This window comes from Diceros bicornis, chromosome 2 (genome assembly GCF_020826845.1).
Source record: "Diceros bicornis minor isolate mBicDic1 chromosome 2, mDicBic1.mat.cur, whole genome shotgun sequence".
Classification (NCBI taxonomy): domain Eukaryota; kingdom Metazoa; phylum Chordata; class Mammalia; order Perissodactyla; family Rhinocerotidae; genus Diceros; species Diceros bicornis.
Genome location: NC_080741.1, coordinates 16,437,140 through 16,453,961, shown reverse-complemented (window position 1 = coordinate 16,453,961; position 16,822 = coordinate 16,437,140). Strand labels below are relative to the sequence as shown.

The following is a 16,822-nucleotide window of genomic DNA, read 5'->3' as shown; positions in this document are numbered from 1 at the left end:
ATTTTATTAGTTAAAATGTTTAAACAACTTAAATATCTAAGGGAGGAGAGTGGTAAAATAAATTATGGTATAGCTACATTAAAAATATTATCTATAAACATTTCTTAATAACTGAAGAAAACGTTATGTTAATTGAAGAGGAGACACAAAATTTTAAACACATTATGATCTCAATAAGATTGAAAAATATGTAAGAAAAAAATACTATAAGAAAATACACCAAAACATTAATAGTTGTTATCTACTAAAATTTGGATATTTTATTTTACTTTTTTACAATGAACACTTACTCAAGTAAGAGAGCCCTAATTTATGAAAGCTACTCTATCTTATATTTTACAACAAAAACTAATAAGCATAATTTATTAATTAAAAATGTAAGTGTGGGGGCCGGCCCCGTGGCTTAGCGCTTAAGTGCTCGCGCTCCGCTGCTGGCGGCCCAGGTTCGGATCCCAGGTGCGCACCGACGCACTGCTTCTCCGGCCATGCTGAGGCTGCGTCCCACATACAGCAACTAGAAGGATGTGCAAATATGACATACAACTATCTACTGGGGCTCTGGGGAGAAAAAGGGAAAAACAAAAAAGGAGGAGGATTGGCAATAGATGTTAGCTCAGAGCCGGTCTTCCTCAGCAAAAAGAGGAGGATTAGCATGGATGTTAGCTCAGGGCTGATCTTACTCACAAAAAAAAAAAAAAAAAAAAAAAAAGAAAAGTAAGTGTCCTCTTCAGAGATTTAAATGAGTTTCTACACATGTAATAATGAGTACAGAAAAACAAATAGTGGTCAGCTGGCTAGCTCCCTCACTAGCTAAATGGCTCATTCCATATTAACATAATTATTCAACAAAAACTCAAAATTAATTCATGTAATAAGACTTTCAAATTGTCTCTAAATGATCAACATTACAAATGTTAAATATATAGACCCCCAAGGGTCTACTGTATTATATTTAAATTTCGGGAAACAAATTAAAGGGAAAAAAATGGATAGAAGGTTTTAGATGCATCATTACCCAAGTCCTTCCTATACTTTATCTGTAACCCAATGGCATTACAAACTGAAGCATTTAAAATCACAGTAACTTCTCATTTAAATGCTCTTAGGGATACGGAACGATGAAAGGAAACTGGGTACGTGACATAACTTTTCACTATCCAACTGATCAATAACAGACATTTCTAGTTTGTGTTCAGTGAGGAGTCAACTAACGTGCCCTTAGAAAATTTGTTAAAAAGAAAACAAACACCCACAACAAAACTCTCTGGAACTACTTGTAATAAAAACCTAGTAACACAAGAATTTAAAGAGTACTAACAGAGAGACCACTAGATTGAGATTCAAAAGACTTGTGCTATATAAGTCTGTGATCTTAAGCAAGTCCCAATTTTTGTATCAGGTTCCTTATCTGTAAAATAGGATTATGATAACATCCACTTCATAGGATTATAAGATTTAATTAAATTAGAGCATTTATATTCAAGTGATTTAAGAAATGTAAGACATACCAACAAGGTAATAACAACATCCCCTTCTAGGCCTTATCTAAAATGAACAGGATTCATCAGATCATTTCCAAATTCCCTTATAGCTCTAATGTACATTTATAAACAACAGAATAATGCTGCTACAACAAATAAGATATAGAACACACTAAGCATTTTCATTTCCAAGCTCCACAACTCTGTGAGTTATATCTGATAACCCAAAACCTAAGATTAGAATGGAGAATCAAGATGTTTTTGCACTAGTAGTTTTTATTTTTTATTTTTTATAATTTTATTTATTTATTTTCCCCAAAAGCCCCAGTAGATAGTTGTATGTCATAGCTGCACGTCCTTCTAGTTGCTGTATGTGGGACTCGGCCTCAGCATGGCCGGAGAAGCAGTGCGACGGTGCGTGCCCGGGATCCAAACCTGAGCCGCCAGCAGCGGAACGCGCTCACTTAACAGCTAAGCCACAGGGCTGGCCCACTAGTAGTTTTTAAAAGTTAATTTTTGTGATAAAATTATCACTGTTAAATATTATTAACAACAAAAACAATCTCTCAAACAGTATCAAAAGGTATAAAGCAAAAGGTGAATTTCTCTCCTTATGCCTGCCTCCAAAGAATCTGTTTCCCAGAGGTGACCACTATCAAGATTCTTGTATATCCATCCAGACATCTTTAGTACAGCAGTTATTAACCTTACCATAGATTGCAGAATATAAAAGCTAGAAAAGATTGGCCCAATACAATTTTCAATTTTATAAATAAGTAACCTGAGATGCAGATAAGTGATTTTTTAATTGTTATTACTATCTGGAAAACACTTAACAACTGATAAAATGCTTTGACATAAATTATCTGCTTTAAAATTATTTAAGTGACTTGCCTCAAGGTTATATACACAACAAGTTAATGATGTGGCTGGAACTATAGTTAGAAAGTTGATTATCTTACCAAGTGGGATCTTTTTTTTTTTTTTAATTTTTATTTAGTTATTTATTTCCCCCCACAAAGCCCCAGTAGATAGTTGTACGTCATAGTTGCACATCCCTCTAGTTGTTGTATGTGGGACGCGGCCTCAGCATGGCCGGAAAGCGGCGCGTCAGTGCGTGCCCGGGATCTGAACCTGGGCCGCCAGCAGCGGAGCGCGTGCGCTTAACCGCTAAGCCACGGGGCCGGCCCTCAAGTGGGATCTTAATAATACAGATTATATGTATACAAAGCTTATGTATGTGGCTCTAAAATTTTCAAAAATATCCTACATCATATACGGGATTAGAAAGTTCGGCAATTCCTGATCTAGTAATTATTATATGTAAGAGTCATTAAACTAATTGTTTTAAAAGGAGTAATATTAGCAATGAAACATTGAGTTTTAAAGTTTGCACATGTCTTGAAGATTCATGCTTTTTAAGATTATCACTTTGAGAAGATTATCACTTTTCGTTTTTTTTGCTGAAGAAGATTAGCCCTGAGCTAACATCTTTTGCCAATCTTCCTCTTTCTTTTGCTTGAGAAGACTGGCACAGATCTTCCTCTATTTTACATGTGAATCGCTGCCATAACATGGCAGACAAGTGGTATAGGTCTGCGCCAGGGATCCGAACCCGTGAACCTGGGCCGCTGAAATGGAGCGTGCCAAACTTAAACCACTTGGCCATGGGGCCGGCCCCTAGAGAACCACTTTGAAACTATAGATGTAACCGATATACAATGATTACTGAATATACTTTGGATAAGAAAATTACCTAGACCTTCAAAGTGAGAAGAAATGAGAGAAACTTAAATAAGGAGTATTTCACATATGATATACATGCACGCAAAACTGTAAACAGAAATCAACTGAATAATAAAGCACCTAAAAGATGCTGCAGTATTCCTTCTGGCATAAAGAAAAATCAGTGTTGGCCACAAAATCTGCATTGCACTGTGGCAAAGACAACTACGAAATCTGTATTATGATTAATGACAAAAATGAAGCTATCTTTTATTAGAAGAATGTGTCAGACCAGAATTAAACAGAAAGGCAAGGAATCTCAAAATAATTCTGCTGTAAGAGAATTAAAAAAATAGGAAATATTCAAAGAAGTGGGTTTAAGAATAGAGATTCTCACTCCAATTACAGAATATGGTTGTAAAAGAATAAAATTTAAATCAAATTTAATGGAGGAATTAACTATTAATTATGCTAAATTTTTAGGTAAGTATATATTCCAAATTTGCTAAAATGCAATTATCAACATTCAGCTAAAATACAAATAATTCAGTTAACCAAAATGATCTCAGTGGGAAAAAATGGCATACAAAAATCAACCAGATGAAAAAATCAGAATAAAAGTAATTGTGTGTAACATATAAACTCTTGCTATCAAATTTTAACTTACATATATTCATTCTCCTTTAATTTTACCATATTAAAGAATATTCCAAAAAATATGAAAACATAACGCAGTTTTAAAGTGTTTTTTTTTACTAATAAAAGAAGGTTAACTTTGATTTTTGCTTTTCAAGACAGAAATTGTCAAGAAAATAGAGAAAACCAGGAGGCTAACCAGAAAATTACCATCTTTCTAATTAAAAACAAACAAAAACCCCAAATACTTTCCAAAGGCAGAAAAATCCTCAAATTATTAATCAGAAAGGACAAAAAGAAAAAAATTCTTTCTCTGAGAAAAGAATGCTCTGTATCAAGCTGCTGGTTCTAGATGGAAATGTATTATTAACCTTCTTCACTGGTTAAACACTTTCTGTTTTGTTAAGATGAGGATATGTAAACATATTAATATTTTTATTTGGTTCTTTATCAAGTGTTTGCTCTTTACTCATATGTTCAAGTCTCTCATTTCATGAAATGACTGAAACATTTATTTTATATTTGTGTCAGATAATTCCAATTTATAAAGTGTTTTTTGGTCTAGTTCTCTTCATGGTCTATTCATGGTTTCTTGTTTTCTTTTAACTTGAGTGGTTTTTTTACTATAATCTCATTTTTCTTAAAATTTTATGTGTGGAAAATTCTTTGAGGAAAATTCCTTCAGAAAGAATTTATATTTAATTCTTGGGGATACCACCACTACAGAACATTTTAAATTAAAATCTCCATTTTTTTTTTAACGGACCATTGAAATAGTATGAATTGAGGGTGGAAACCCATGCGAAAGCCAACTCATGGTTACACTTTCATGGGAGACCTATTTTCTCCACTTTAATCAGTGACAAATTTTAAGACAGGCTGGGGCCGGCCCTGTGGCTTAGCGGTTAAGTGCACGCACTCCCCTACTGGCGGCCCGGGTTTGGATCCCGGGCGTGTACCGATACACCGCTTCTCCGGCCATGCTGAGGCTGCGTCCCACATATAGCAACTAGAAGGACGTGCAACTATGACATACAACTATCTACTGGGGCTTTGGGGGGAATAAGGAGGAGGACTGGCAATAAATGTTAGCACAGAGCCGGTCTTCCTCAGCAAAAAAAAAAAAAAGAGGAGGATTAGCATGGATGTTAGCTCAGGGCTGATCTTCCTCACACACACACTAAAAAAAAGACAGGCTGTTTTCCTTATATTCCCCCATGGATAGAGCTGGTGGGGTTTATTTCTTATTTACCCTTGTGCTGGGAGTAGCTCTTTAGGATCCCAACTTTACTGGGGAGATGTGCTACCTATTAGACATTCTACCTTGGAAGAGCCTTGGGATTTGTCTAGATTAGAAAAGATCTTCAAGGTTAAGTAGGCTTCAGTGCTCTGCTTGACTCTCTTGGATCCTAGTTTCCCTTAATGTCTGGTTTATATTTTCTTTTTGGTTTTGCATGGTCATGGATAGATTAAAATGTCTTTTGAAAACAATTTAAGTTGTTTTTAACAAGAGTGCTGTTTAGTTTGGGCCCCAAGGTGCCATAATGCTAGAACCAAAAGCTACATCTATTATCTTTCAATATTCTTCTCTTTTTTATACCATGTCACCTATCAGAGCTCTTGTGGTTTCTACTATAGTTATTTCTTATAATAATTTTAACTTTGTGTATATATACAACTATGTGTCTATGGCTTAAAGACTGGTTATCTTCCAAAGAGGTAAAATATACTTACTCATAGGATAAAGCAGGAACTGATAACAATAATTACTATATCTTTTATTAAAAATTATAATTTATTATAACTGATAATAAATTTTTAAATAATGAGTTAAGCAAGGCTACTTTATTTTAGTAATAACCCTTCTGCCTACAGAAACTCTTACTTACTTTGGAAGGAGAACCATCAGTAATTTTCACCAACTGCCAAAGAATCGAGTAATGGGAACACTGCAGTGCCTGTACGACTATCTGTATCAAATAAAAAAATTCAAACAAATGAGACATAATTTATGTTTGCACAGTATTAAGAGAACAATATTTATCATAGTTTTTATCTTATAATAAGGCTTCAAGTCCAAATTTTTGTAGAATTAATGAGAATGTATAAAATAATACTTAGTTAAAAAAAGATAAATCAACATATCAATCTAGAGAATAAAGATAGAACGTATCTTGATAAATATGGACCCAAATAACACTATGCTTTAAACAAAAAATGTACTATCATGAATACTTTGCTTAGTTAGCTTTTTAAAAGGAGGTTGAAGAAATTATTTTTATCCAGATTTTATAACTGAAATATATGAAACTGAAAAATTTATCCAAATTTTATAATGAAATGATTACTTATTTTGTTAGAAAACATTTTTAATGTGAAACATAACACCTATATAGAAATGTGCATAAAACATATATATATAACTTAATGGATTAATATAAATTAATATAAAAATTAATATAAATAAAAATATGTAATCACCATCCAGGTCAAGAAACAGAACACTGCACCTTCTCCCAATATAATATCTTTCCTCCTCCTTAAGAGTAACAGTTACTTTGACTTTATCAGGCAGTCAGTACATTTTAACTACGTAAGTCTGCATGCCTAAATACTGAGTTTGTTCTGCCTAGCTGTGAATACTATATAAATGGAATCATGCAACATGTATTACTTTGAATCTGACTTCTTTTGTTTGATCATTTGTGTTTAAGATTTATACATGTTGTTGCACGTAGCTGTAGTTTATTATTTTTTGGTCCGCTATAATATTTAAGATATCCTCCTATTTATTCATTCTATTGTTGTTGAACTTTCACAATGCTTCTAGTTTTAGGTCATTATGAATACTGCTGCTATGAACAGTCTTATTATATATGTCTCCTGGTGCACTGATGTTTGCATTTCTCTAGTGCAGAGGTTCTAGAAGTTTTTAGTTTTCAGGACTTCTTTACACTCTTAAAAATTACTAAGGACCCCAAAGAGCTTTTTTTATGTGAGTTATAACTATAAATATTACTATATTAGAAATTAAAACTAATAAATGTTTAAAATATTAACTCATTTAAAAATAAACTCATTATATCATAACATTAATAAATATTTCTGAAAAAGAACTAAAGATTCTAAAATGAAAAAAATTTAGTGGAAAGAATGACATGGTTTTACATTTTTGCAAATCTCTTTAATGTCTGGCTTAATAGAAAACTGCAGTTTCATATCTGCTTCTGCATTCTGTTACAATATGATGTTTTGATTGACGTATATGAAGAAAATCCAGTGTCACAGATTATTTAGAAAAAGAAGGTAAATATTAATAGTCTTTATAGATAAACGTGGATATTTTTTAATACGACACCAAAACTTCAATGTATACTTGTGAGAGAATGAGAATGAACAAAGCAAATAACATCTTCCTCTAATTATAAAAATAGTTTGACCTCATGGATTTGCCCTGGAAATCCCCAGGGGTTCCTGAATCACACTTTGAGAACCACTGCTTTAGGAATAAAATTGCTGGGTAATATAGTACATGTATATTTAAATTTATAGTAGATAGTACCAAGCTATTGTCCGAGGTGGCTGTATCTAGCAGTTTTTGACAGTTCCTGCAGCTCCATGTCTTCACCAACACTTGATATCATCAGATGTTTTAAATTTGGTGATTTTATTATGTATGTATGTATGTATGTACTAGTAACTTAATGTGGTATTAATTTACACTTTTCTAATTAACAGTGGAGATGAGAACCTTTTCATTTCTTATTACCATTGAATTCTTTTTTTGTGAAATGTTTGTCCCTGTTTTTCAGAGAGACAATAGAACTCAGGAAAATAAAACTGATTAAGAATGACAACATAAAAGAGAATTTCATTTTGGACAGGTCTTTTACTACATTTTTGTTTGAATACATGGTGTATCTTTATTATAATAAAATATATCTGATAATATTCCATTTTTAGTGTGTCTATTATCTTCTCTACTTGCTAAACTAAAAACTATAAGGATGAATATATGTAGAGAATAAATGAAAAGAGAAATCATTAAGTGGAATGCTGCAGAAAGTAGCTGAGAGTTTTAGCTGGTTTTTCTTAAAAAATTTCGTTTCAGATCACTTAAAAGATATCTCCAATGCGCCTACTCAGCACTGAAAATAACTCATCAGAATTAGAAAGATGAGTGGTGCTGCTTCTGATGCAACACTAATGAGATGATGTCAGGGTTTTATTAAACATAATAATTAAATGATTGATTCATGTCAGAATGCCAGAAACTAGACTACTGAAACACTGTCAATTTATGAACATTAATGCTAAAGAAATCACCTCACTATACTTAGAAGATGCTCAATATGGTATACCTACTGGTCCTAAGACACCTTTTGATAACCTCTAACTTACACTATGTATTGGTAAAGTGGTTTGTGTGGAAGGAAAAGAAAAGATTAAAAAGTTTTCACTTGAATTTGAAACAAATTGTATCATTACATTACTTGAAAAACTGACACACAAATTAATAGTAATCAATAGGAAATTAAGATATGGAAAAAAGTAATCTTGAAGAACTGCTTAATTTTGGTGACATCATTTATCCTAATCATAACAAATATAATTCCCTTTCCTTCTACACTTCTATTGACCTATATACTAGAATTATTCAAACTGTTCCAAAGTTTTGCAGAAGTTTCTTGGAGGTGGTTATGAGGGAAGAGACAGCTGGTCATTCCAATATCTATTTCAAATAGAGCATCCCCATTTTAATCTGTTTCATATACTGGTATTAGTCATAAGTTTAATTTAAAAGGGCTCCACTATATTTTACTACAATAAAAAGCTCATTCTCATTGACTGGGAAGCATTTTGTTTACTCACAGGTATAATTATATAACAATATAGCTGATCACACTTTAAAAGAAAATTCAGAACTCTTCCTTCCAGGTTTTACATCAGTCATATTGATATTTTATTCTCCATACTAGCAATGTTATCCTAACTTGTCTAGAAGTCATTTATTCAGCAACTTTATCTTTCTGCAGTACAGATGAAACAACAAAGGACAAGCAATAAAGAACTGAAAAAGCCAAAAGAGACTGTTTCAACCTATGAGCACCACAGTTCTTCTGCCTTTTCTTGACTAACATTGCTCTGACCCTGGAGAGGATCTTCAAATAATAGCAAGTATTGGTCTGATGACTAAGAACTTCTCCCAACCCTACTCCTCTGTCCTCATGTTTCCACAAGGTAACATTACTCCTGGGAGGACACAGTAATGTGTATTGCACATTTCTGGGCAAATGTAGTTAAGAAGCAGGAGTGCTTTTTCCATCTCCTCCCCTATCTTGCAGCAGGATACCAATGCCCCAGGAGATCTTGAGTCACTGAATGATTGGGTGGTGCAGTGACATCCCACTGTCCTTAATTTTATGGTTATGGGGTAAGAAGTAAATTTGTATTGGGTTAAGCTACTGAGATATTGAGGTAAATGTATTATAGCAGTTAGCATTACCTTAACCAACATAAAAATTCTTTTTTTATTAGCATTTTCTTTAATAATTCTTTTATCTATTTAAAGGAACTATAGCTCTTTATCTTTGATTAGCAGATTGAATCAATGAGAATCATTCAACCCGTGGCTAATGATATCAATATCTTGAAGATGAACTGTATTATTACATGTAAACTGAGACCAAGGGATAAGCTCCTAGAGAGTTTAAGTTTAGAAAAACTGAATTTGCATGGAACATAAAATCCAACTAGAGATTAGAGAATAATAATAAGTAAAAATTATTATGTATATGTAATATATATACATGTGTAGATATATATTACTACACATACAGAACATGTTTAAAATTCTGAAAATCCACATAATGACTGTGGGATAAATCTGGGCTCTTTCACTTCTCTGTTTGCAAGAGACTTTTTTTTTTTTAAATAATTTTATTTATTCATTTATTTTTCCCTCAAAGCCCCAGTAGATAGATAGTTGTATGTCGTAGTTGCACATCCTTCTAGTTGCTGTACGTGGGACGCAGCCTCAGCATGGCCGGAGAAGCGGTGCGTCGGTGCGCGCCCGGGATGCGAACCCAGGCTCCCAGCAGCGGAGCGTGCGCACTTAACTGCTAAGCCACGGGGCCGGCCCTTGCAAGAGACTTTAAGGGGAAAGAGGATCAAATTCTTTAGTGGACATGTGGGATATCAGAAGCAGAACTAAACACTAGTCTGCTTCTGATATCCAACATTGGTCTTTCTATCACATTTAGACTAGGTTAATATAAGTAACAATATGTTCTTTTAAAAAGAGCCTTTAGATGCAAATTAATAATCAATATAGCTTCACTAAAAAAGATATGAAGCTGGCAAAAAAGCAAATGAAAAGGTACTCAACATCATTAGCATTAAGGAAATGTACATTAAGAGCACAATGAGATACCAGCACATACCTACCAGTATGTACCTACTAGATTGTAAAGTAAAAGGGATAAATACTGACAATATCAAGTGCTGACAAGAATGTGGAACAACTGGAACTCTCAAACACAGGAATGCAGAATAGTACAGCCACTCTTCAAAATGGCTAGGCAGTTTCTAATAAAGTTAAACATACACTTATCATAAGATACAGCAATTGTACTCCTGGGCATTTACTTTAGAGAAATGAAATCTAATGTTCATATAAAAGACTGTACACATATGTTCACAGCAGCTTTGGTGTGACAGCCAAAAGCTGGAAACAACCCAAATGTCTTTCAACAGGTGAATGGATAAAACAAACTGTGGTGTATCCACACAATGAAATAGAAACTGAGCAGTAAAAACAACCACCTATCGATTCACACAACTTGGATTAATCTCAAAGGCATTATGCTTAGTGAAGACATTATGCTAAGTGAAAGACTTTATGCTCCAAAGGGTTATATACCATATGATTCCATTTATTTGGAAATCTCAAAAAGAACTATAATGACGAAAAACAGATCTGTGGTTTCCAGGAGTTGTAGGTGGAGCAAGCATGAGACTATAAACGAATCATATGAAGTTTTGGGGATGATGAAACTGTTCGGTATCCTGATGGTGGTGGTGACTACATAAGTCTACACACATGTTAAAATTCATAACTTTACAGAAAAAAGTCAGTTTTACTGTATAATAATTTAAAAAATAATAATCAATATGGCAAAGAGTAGAGTTTGCAGTAATATTTTTCTCAAGGAAATTTGAACAAAAGCACAAACATCAAAGCAAATCATACTGATACAAAGTAAAAAACAATTCTTTAATAAAGAGGAAAGATTCCTAAATTCTACATGTGCTTTGAAAATGAAGGATTATCCAATATGTTGTATTATCAGCATGCATACTACACTATAAATTAAAAAAAAAATCATTAGAAGGGTAAAAAAATCAGGAAAAAAATTCAAACAGTAAAAGTAATAAAAGTAACTTCTGTAGCTAAAAAATTAAGACTTCCCAAGGAAAGGATTATATAGGAGGATAATGCACATTAATCCTTGACAGTTCTGGACCCTGGCATTTTACTGTCAAGCTTTCTTATAAATTTCAAGAATCTGAAACAATGAAGAGTATGAAGAAAAACATGGTATGTCAGTAATAAGTCCAATGTGGAATACTATATTCTCCTTTTGTAATTCAGTCATGAGTTGCTTAATGATGGGGATCTGTTCTGAGAAATGCATCATTAGGCAATTTCGTCATTGTGTGAACATCATAGAGCATACTGAAGAGGAACAAAACTTGCCATCCCAAAATGTGTCTCTTTAACATGAGGATTATTTTAGGCTGATTATTTTTAAGAAACCAAAGACTGCGAAAGGTTTTCTTGTTATCTCCCCCTTAACTGCCTAAAGGAATTCAGATTAAAAAAACCTGTCTCAGGAAGTGAGCTATCTCACCTTAGCACAACATAAACTAGATGTTAGGCAGAGAGAAACCTAAAAAAGCTTATTTGTTGGGCTCCTCTCTGTTCTACTGTTTCTGTGTGGCCAAACACTTGTTTTCCTAACGTCTGCTACTTTTCACCTACCTGTGAATTGCCTTCCTTCCCTCTGAAGTCCCTGACTCTCCCCACCCCAACATCTTCTTCTGTCTTTGGCTGAGGATGGTATTTAGGATGAGGGCTTTGGCCATTTTGGCGAGTTACTCACTTTTCCTGGGATTCTCCCATGTACACACGTTACTAAACTTTTATTTTTCTCCTGTTAATCTGTCTCATGTCAATTTAATTCTTAGGCCAGCCAGAGGAATCTAGAAAGGCAGAGGAAAATTTCTTTCTCCCCTCCCAGTACTTACACAAACTTAGATGGTATAGTCTACTATACACCTAGGCTGTATGGTACTAATTTTAGGGAACCAGCATCACATGTGATCTGTTGTTGACTGAAACATGTTATACAGCGTGTGACTGTATCTTTTATTTATCTTCAAAAGGGGATGTGGTGTATAGTGGAAAGCACAATGGACCAGGAGTTCACATCACACAACCTCAGGTCTGCTCTTACACAGTTCATGTGCACTATCCTTTTCTCCCCAAACACATCAAAAAGGATCTTGCCGCTTTCCATCTCAGTGACCTGCTGATGACTTTGAAATTCTAGAGTAATCCAGGCAAACAGCTGTCTAAACAAGATACACAACATCTAAACCATTAAGAAACAATAACATAATACTTTGTGGAGACAGGATTACAGCCCACATAAAAGAGTGGAAGTAAGGAACATCCAAAATTTCAAAAGAATATTCACTTAAAGAGATATTCAAGGTGAAGTGAATGATTCAGGCAGATAGATTTCAAAGATTTAAATATAAAAAATAAGACTATTAAAATACAAGGAAAAAAGAACTGGCTACTTAAGTGACTTGGAAATGTATGGAAAGGCTTTCTAAGTAACAGATCAAAGAGAAAAAACATAACAGTAAACAACAGATAACTTTGATTTTATAAAAATAACATGTATATACCAGACACCACGATATATATAATTCAAATTCCAACTGGTAATTATTGCAACGAATGACATAAGGTTAAGAACATTAAATACAGAAAAAAAGCTTATAAATTAAAATGAAGCTAGAGATCTGCTGTACAAAACTGTGCATACCGTTAATACTGTATTATAGACTTAAAAATTTAAGGGAGTAGATCTCATGTTATGTGGGGTTTGTTTTTTTTTTTGATGAGGAAGATAGGCCCTGAGCTAACATCCATTGCCAATCTTCCTCTTTTTGCTGAGGAAGATTAGCCCTGAGCTAACATCTGTGCCCATCTTCCTCTATTTTGTATATGGGACGTCATCACAGCATGGCTTGATGAGCAGTGCATAGGTCCGCACCCGGGATCTGAACCTGAGGCACCCTGGGCTGCCAAAGCAGAGCATGTGAACTTAACCACTACACCATCAAGCTGGCCCCTGTTATGTGTTTTTTACCACAATAAAAAAATGAAATTAATACAACAAAAAGATGGGGAAACATAAAGGTAATTTTACAGAAGTATATAAATAATAATCAGAGATATAAATGTATGAAAATGTAAAATAGTAACCATTTGAAAAAATAACAAGGTTACCAAATGTTCACTACCTGAACTCTGTTTTCCAAACAGATGTTTATCCAGTATCTAAGCTTTCTGCTAGACACAAGGGCTTAAAAACAAATATATTCCCTGATCTCAGAGAAGAATCTAAAGAGAAGACAAATAAGTATCAACTATAACAATTTAATAATTGGTCTGATAACGTACACACAAACGGGGTCAGATGTTGAGGAGTAAGAGGGAGATTTACATCTTAGTCAGGAAGAGAGAGTGATAAGAGAAGCAAAAACCTATACTAAATCTTTAAAGAAAGACGTAAGATTTAACCTGGCAACAAAGGGACAATATAATAGAAGAAAGGGAAATTTCAAAGAATGTTTCACTGATAGACTGTTAACAGGTTGGTACAACTTAAGTGTAAATATAAACTGAGGCTAGATCAGCAGAAACCAAATCTTAGAGGGCCTTATAGGAGAGTGACCATACATCTTGGCTTATGCCTATGTCTTGGAAAAATGATTATTAATACTCCTTTCACTTTCAAAAGAACACTTGTTTGGACAATAATATGGTCACCGTACCATGACAAAGATATCTGGATGTTTTCCTAAAAATGCTAGGTAATACATAGAGAGATATTTGAACAGAAGAGTAACATGATCAGATGTTTTAAGATATCTCACTAGCAACAGTAAAGAGAAGTGGTCCTATTTGTTCTTTGTTAGCTTTTTAAATGTAGTATTTGATACTTCAAAAATAGTTGTATTATAAGGCATAATAATAAAATTAACCTATGAACAGAGTACCAAATTTAAGAACTAGTATGATACCAATAACTTTTTATCTACCTATGAGCTCTTCCCCCATTCCTTAGGGCTGGTAAATCATTCCACTAAATTTCATGTATATCACGCCCTGGCTCTTAAAAAAAAAACATTTTCAACACATATATCACATGTACATATCATTAGACAATGCACTGTTTAATTTTGCTAGTTTTGAGCTGTTCAAAAATAATATAAAACTGTATATAGTCTTTTGAGAGAGCAGATGTACTTCACCCTAGCCATGCCTCTGGGGGACCTATGAAAAAGTTAAAAACTACAAATTTCCATGTTCCACCCCTGAAGATTAAGAGTCAACAGCAATAATTTAACCACAAAAGACTCTGAATAGACAAAGCAATCTTGAGAAAAAAGAACAAAGCTGGAGGCATCATATTCCCTGATTTCAAGCTATATTACAAAGCTATAGTAATCAAACCAGTATGGTATTGGTATAAAAATATACACACAGATCAATGGAACCAAATAGAGAGCCCAAGAATAAACTCATGCATTTATGGTCAATTAATTTATGATAAAGGAGCCAAGAATATACAAATGGGGAAAGGACAGCCTCTTCAATAAATGGTGTTGGGATAACTGGACAGCCACCTTCAAAAGAATAAAATTGCACCACTATCTTACACCATACACAAAAGTTAACTCGAAATGAATTAAACTTGAATGTAAGACCTGAAACCATAAAACTAGAAGAAAACATACGCAGTAAGCTCCTAGACTTCGGTCTTAGCAATGATTTTTTTGGATTTCACATCAAAAGCAAAGGCAAGAAAAGCAAAAATAAACAAGTGGGACTACATCAAACTAAAAAGCTTCTGCACAGCAAAGAAAATCATCAACAAATGAAAAGGCAACCTATGGAACGCGAGAAAATATTTGCAAATCATATATCTCATAAGAGGGTAATAATACCCAAAATATATCAAAAACTCATATAACTTAATAGCAAAAAAATAAACAATCCAATGAAAAAATGGGCAGAGGATCTGAACAGACATTTTTCAAAAGAAGACATACAGATGGCCAACAGGTACATGAAAACATGCTCAACATCACTAATCACCAGGAAAATGCAAATCAAAACCACAATGAGATATCATCTCACATCTGTCAGAATGGCTATTATCAAAAAGACAAGAGATAACAAATGCTGGTGAGGATGTGGAGAAAAGAGAACCCGTGTGCACTGTTGGTAGGAATGTTAATTGGTGCAGCCACTATAAAAAACAGGATGGTGGTTCTTCAAAAAATTAAAAATTAGAACTACCATATGATTCAGCAATTCTACTTCTGGGTATTTATCTGAAGAAAATGAAAACACTAACTCAAAAAGATAAATGCACCTCCATGTTCACTGCAGTATTATTTACAACAGCCAAGATATGGAAACAACCCAAATGTTCATTGATGGGTAAACAGATAAAGAAAATGTGGTATATAAATACAATGGAATATAACTCAGCCATAAAAAAGAACGAAATCTTGCCATTTGTGACAAAATGGATGGCCCTTGAGGGCAGTATGCTAAGTGAAATAAGTCAGGTAGAGAAAGACAAATACTGTATGATCTCACTTATATGTGGAATCTTAAAAAAAAAAAAAACACCCAACAAACCAAACTCATACAGAAAATAGATTGGTGGTTGCCACAAGCAGGGGGTGGGGGGTGGGCAAAATGAGTGAAGGGAGACAAAAGGTACAAACTTCCAGTTATAAAATAAATAAGTCATGGGGACGTAATTTACAGCATGGTGATATAGTTAATAATACTGTACTGCATGTTTGAAAGTTGCTAAGAGAGTAGATCTTAAAAGTTCTCATCACAAGAAAAAAATAACCTATAACTATGTAATGTTATGGATGTTAACTAGACTTATTGTGATCATTTTGCAATATATACAAATATCGAATCATTATGTTGTACACCTGAAACTAATACAATGTTGTATGTGAATTATACCTCAATAAAAAAGAAATAATTTAACAACTTTTTTTTACAGTTTAAGTAATTTTTGCAATCATTATATAACTTTCAGCTTTGGTTGAAAGGGCTGGAATATAAAAATAAAGATTGTATTACACTTTCCTATGGCTCTTGCTTCTGAAATTTCCACCATGTGATAAATGCTTTCTTCTGTTGTGGTGGTTGTGTTTTGGTCTGGGGCTTTCTAACCTCAAAATATACATTGGCCAGGCTTAATGAAATGGCCTTCATTAAGTATGAGAAATAATTACTCCTCTCCTTTTATTTTTATTCCTTTTCAGTTAAAAAAAATTAAGGTGTAATATATATATAAAGGGAAATGTACTGCTTTAATGTACATTTCTGTGAGTTTTGACAAATGTATAGTCACGTAACCACCAAAACAACCAAGATAAAGAATTCCATCATCCCTCTAATTCCCCCATTTTGTAGTCAGCCCCTCCTCATCCCCTAGAAATCTGTTTTTTTCTCCTACAGTTTTGTCTTTTCCAGAATTTATAGAGAAATTATACAGCATATAGTTTGGTGCATCTGGCTTCTTTGACTCTCTATAATCTGGCTATTGAGATTCATCCATGTTGTTGCATGTAACAGTAGT

The 16,822-nt window shown here is 33.7% G+C and overlaps 1 protein-coding gene across 3 annotated transcripts in view; it reads right to left on the bottom strand.

The window, feature by feature from the left end:
• STAG1 (STAG1 cohesin complex component) overlaps window positions 1–16,822 on the bottom strand; it is a 366,147-nt gene that overhangs the window by 46,688 nt on the left and 302,637 nt on the right. For all 3 annotated transcript variants that reach the window (XM_058552570.1, XM_058552581.1, XM_058552562.1), the window contains one exon: window positions 5,732–5,812. In XM_058552570.1, the coding sequence (XP_058408553.1) occupies window positions 5,732–5,812 (81 nt within the window). The remainder of the gene's footprint in view (window positions 1–5,731; window positions 5,813–16,822) is intronic.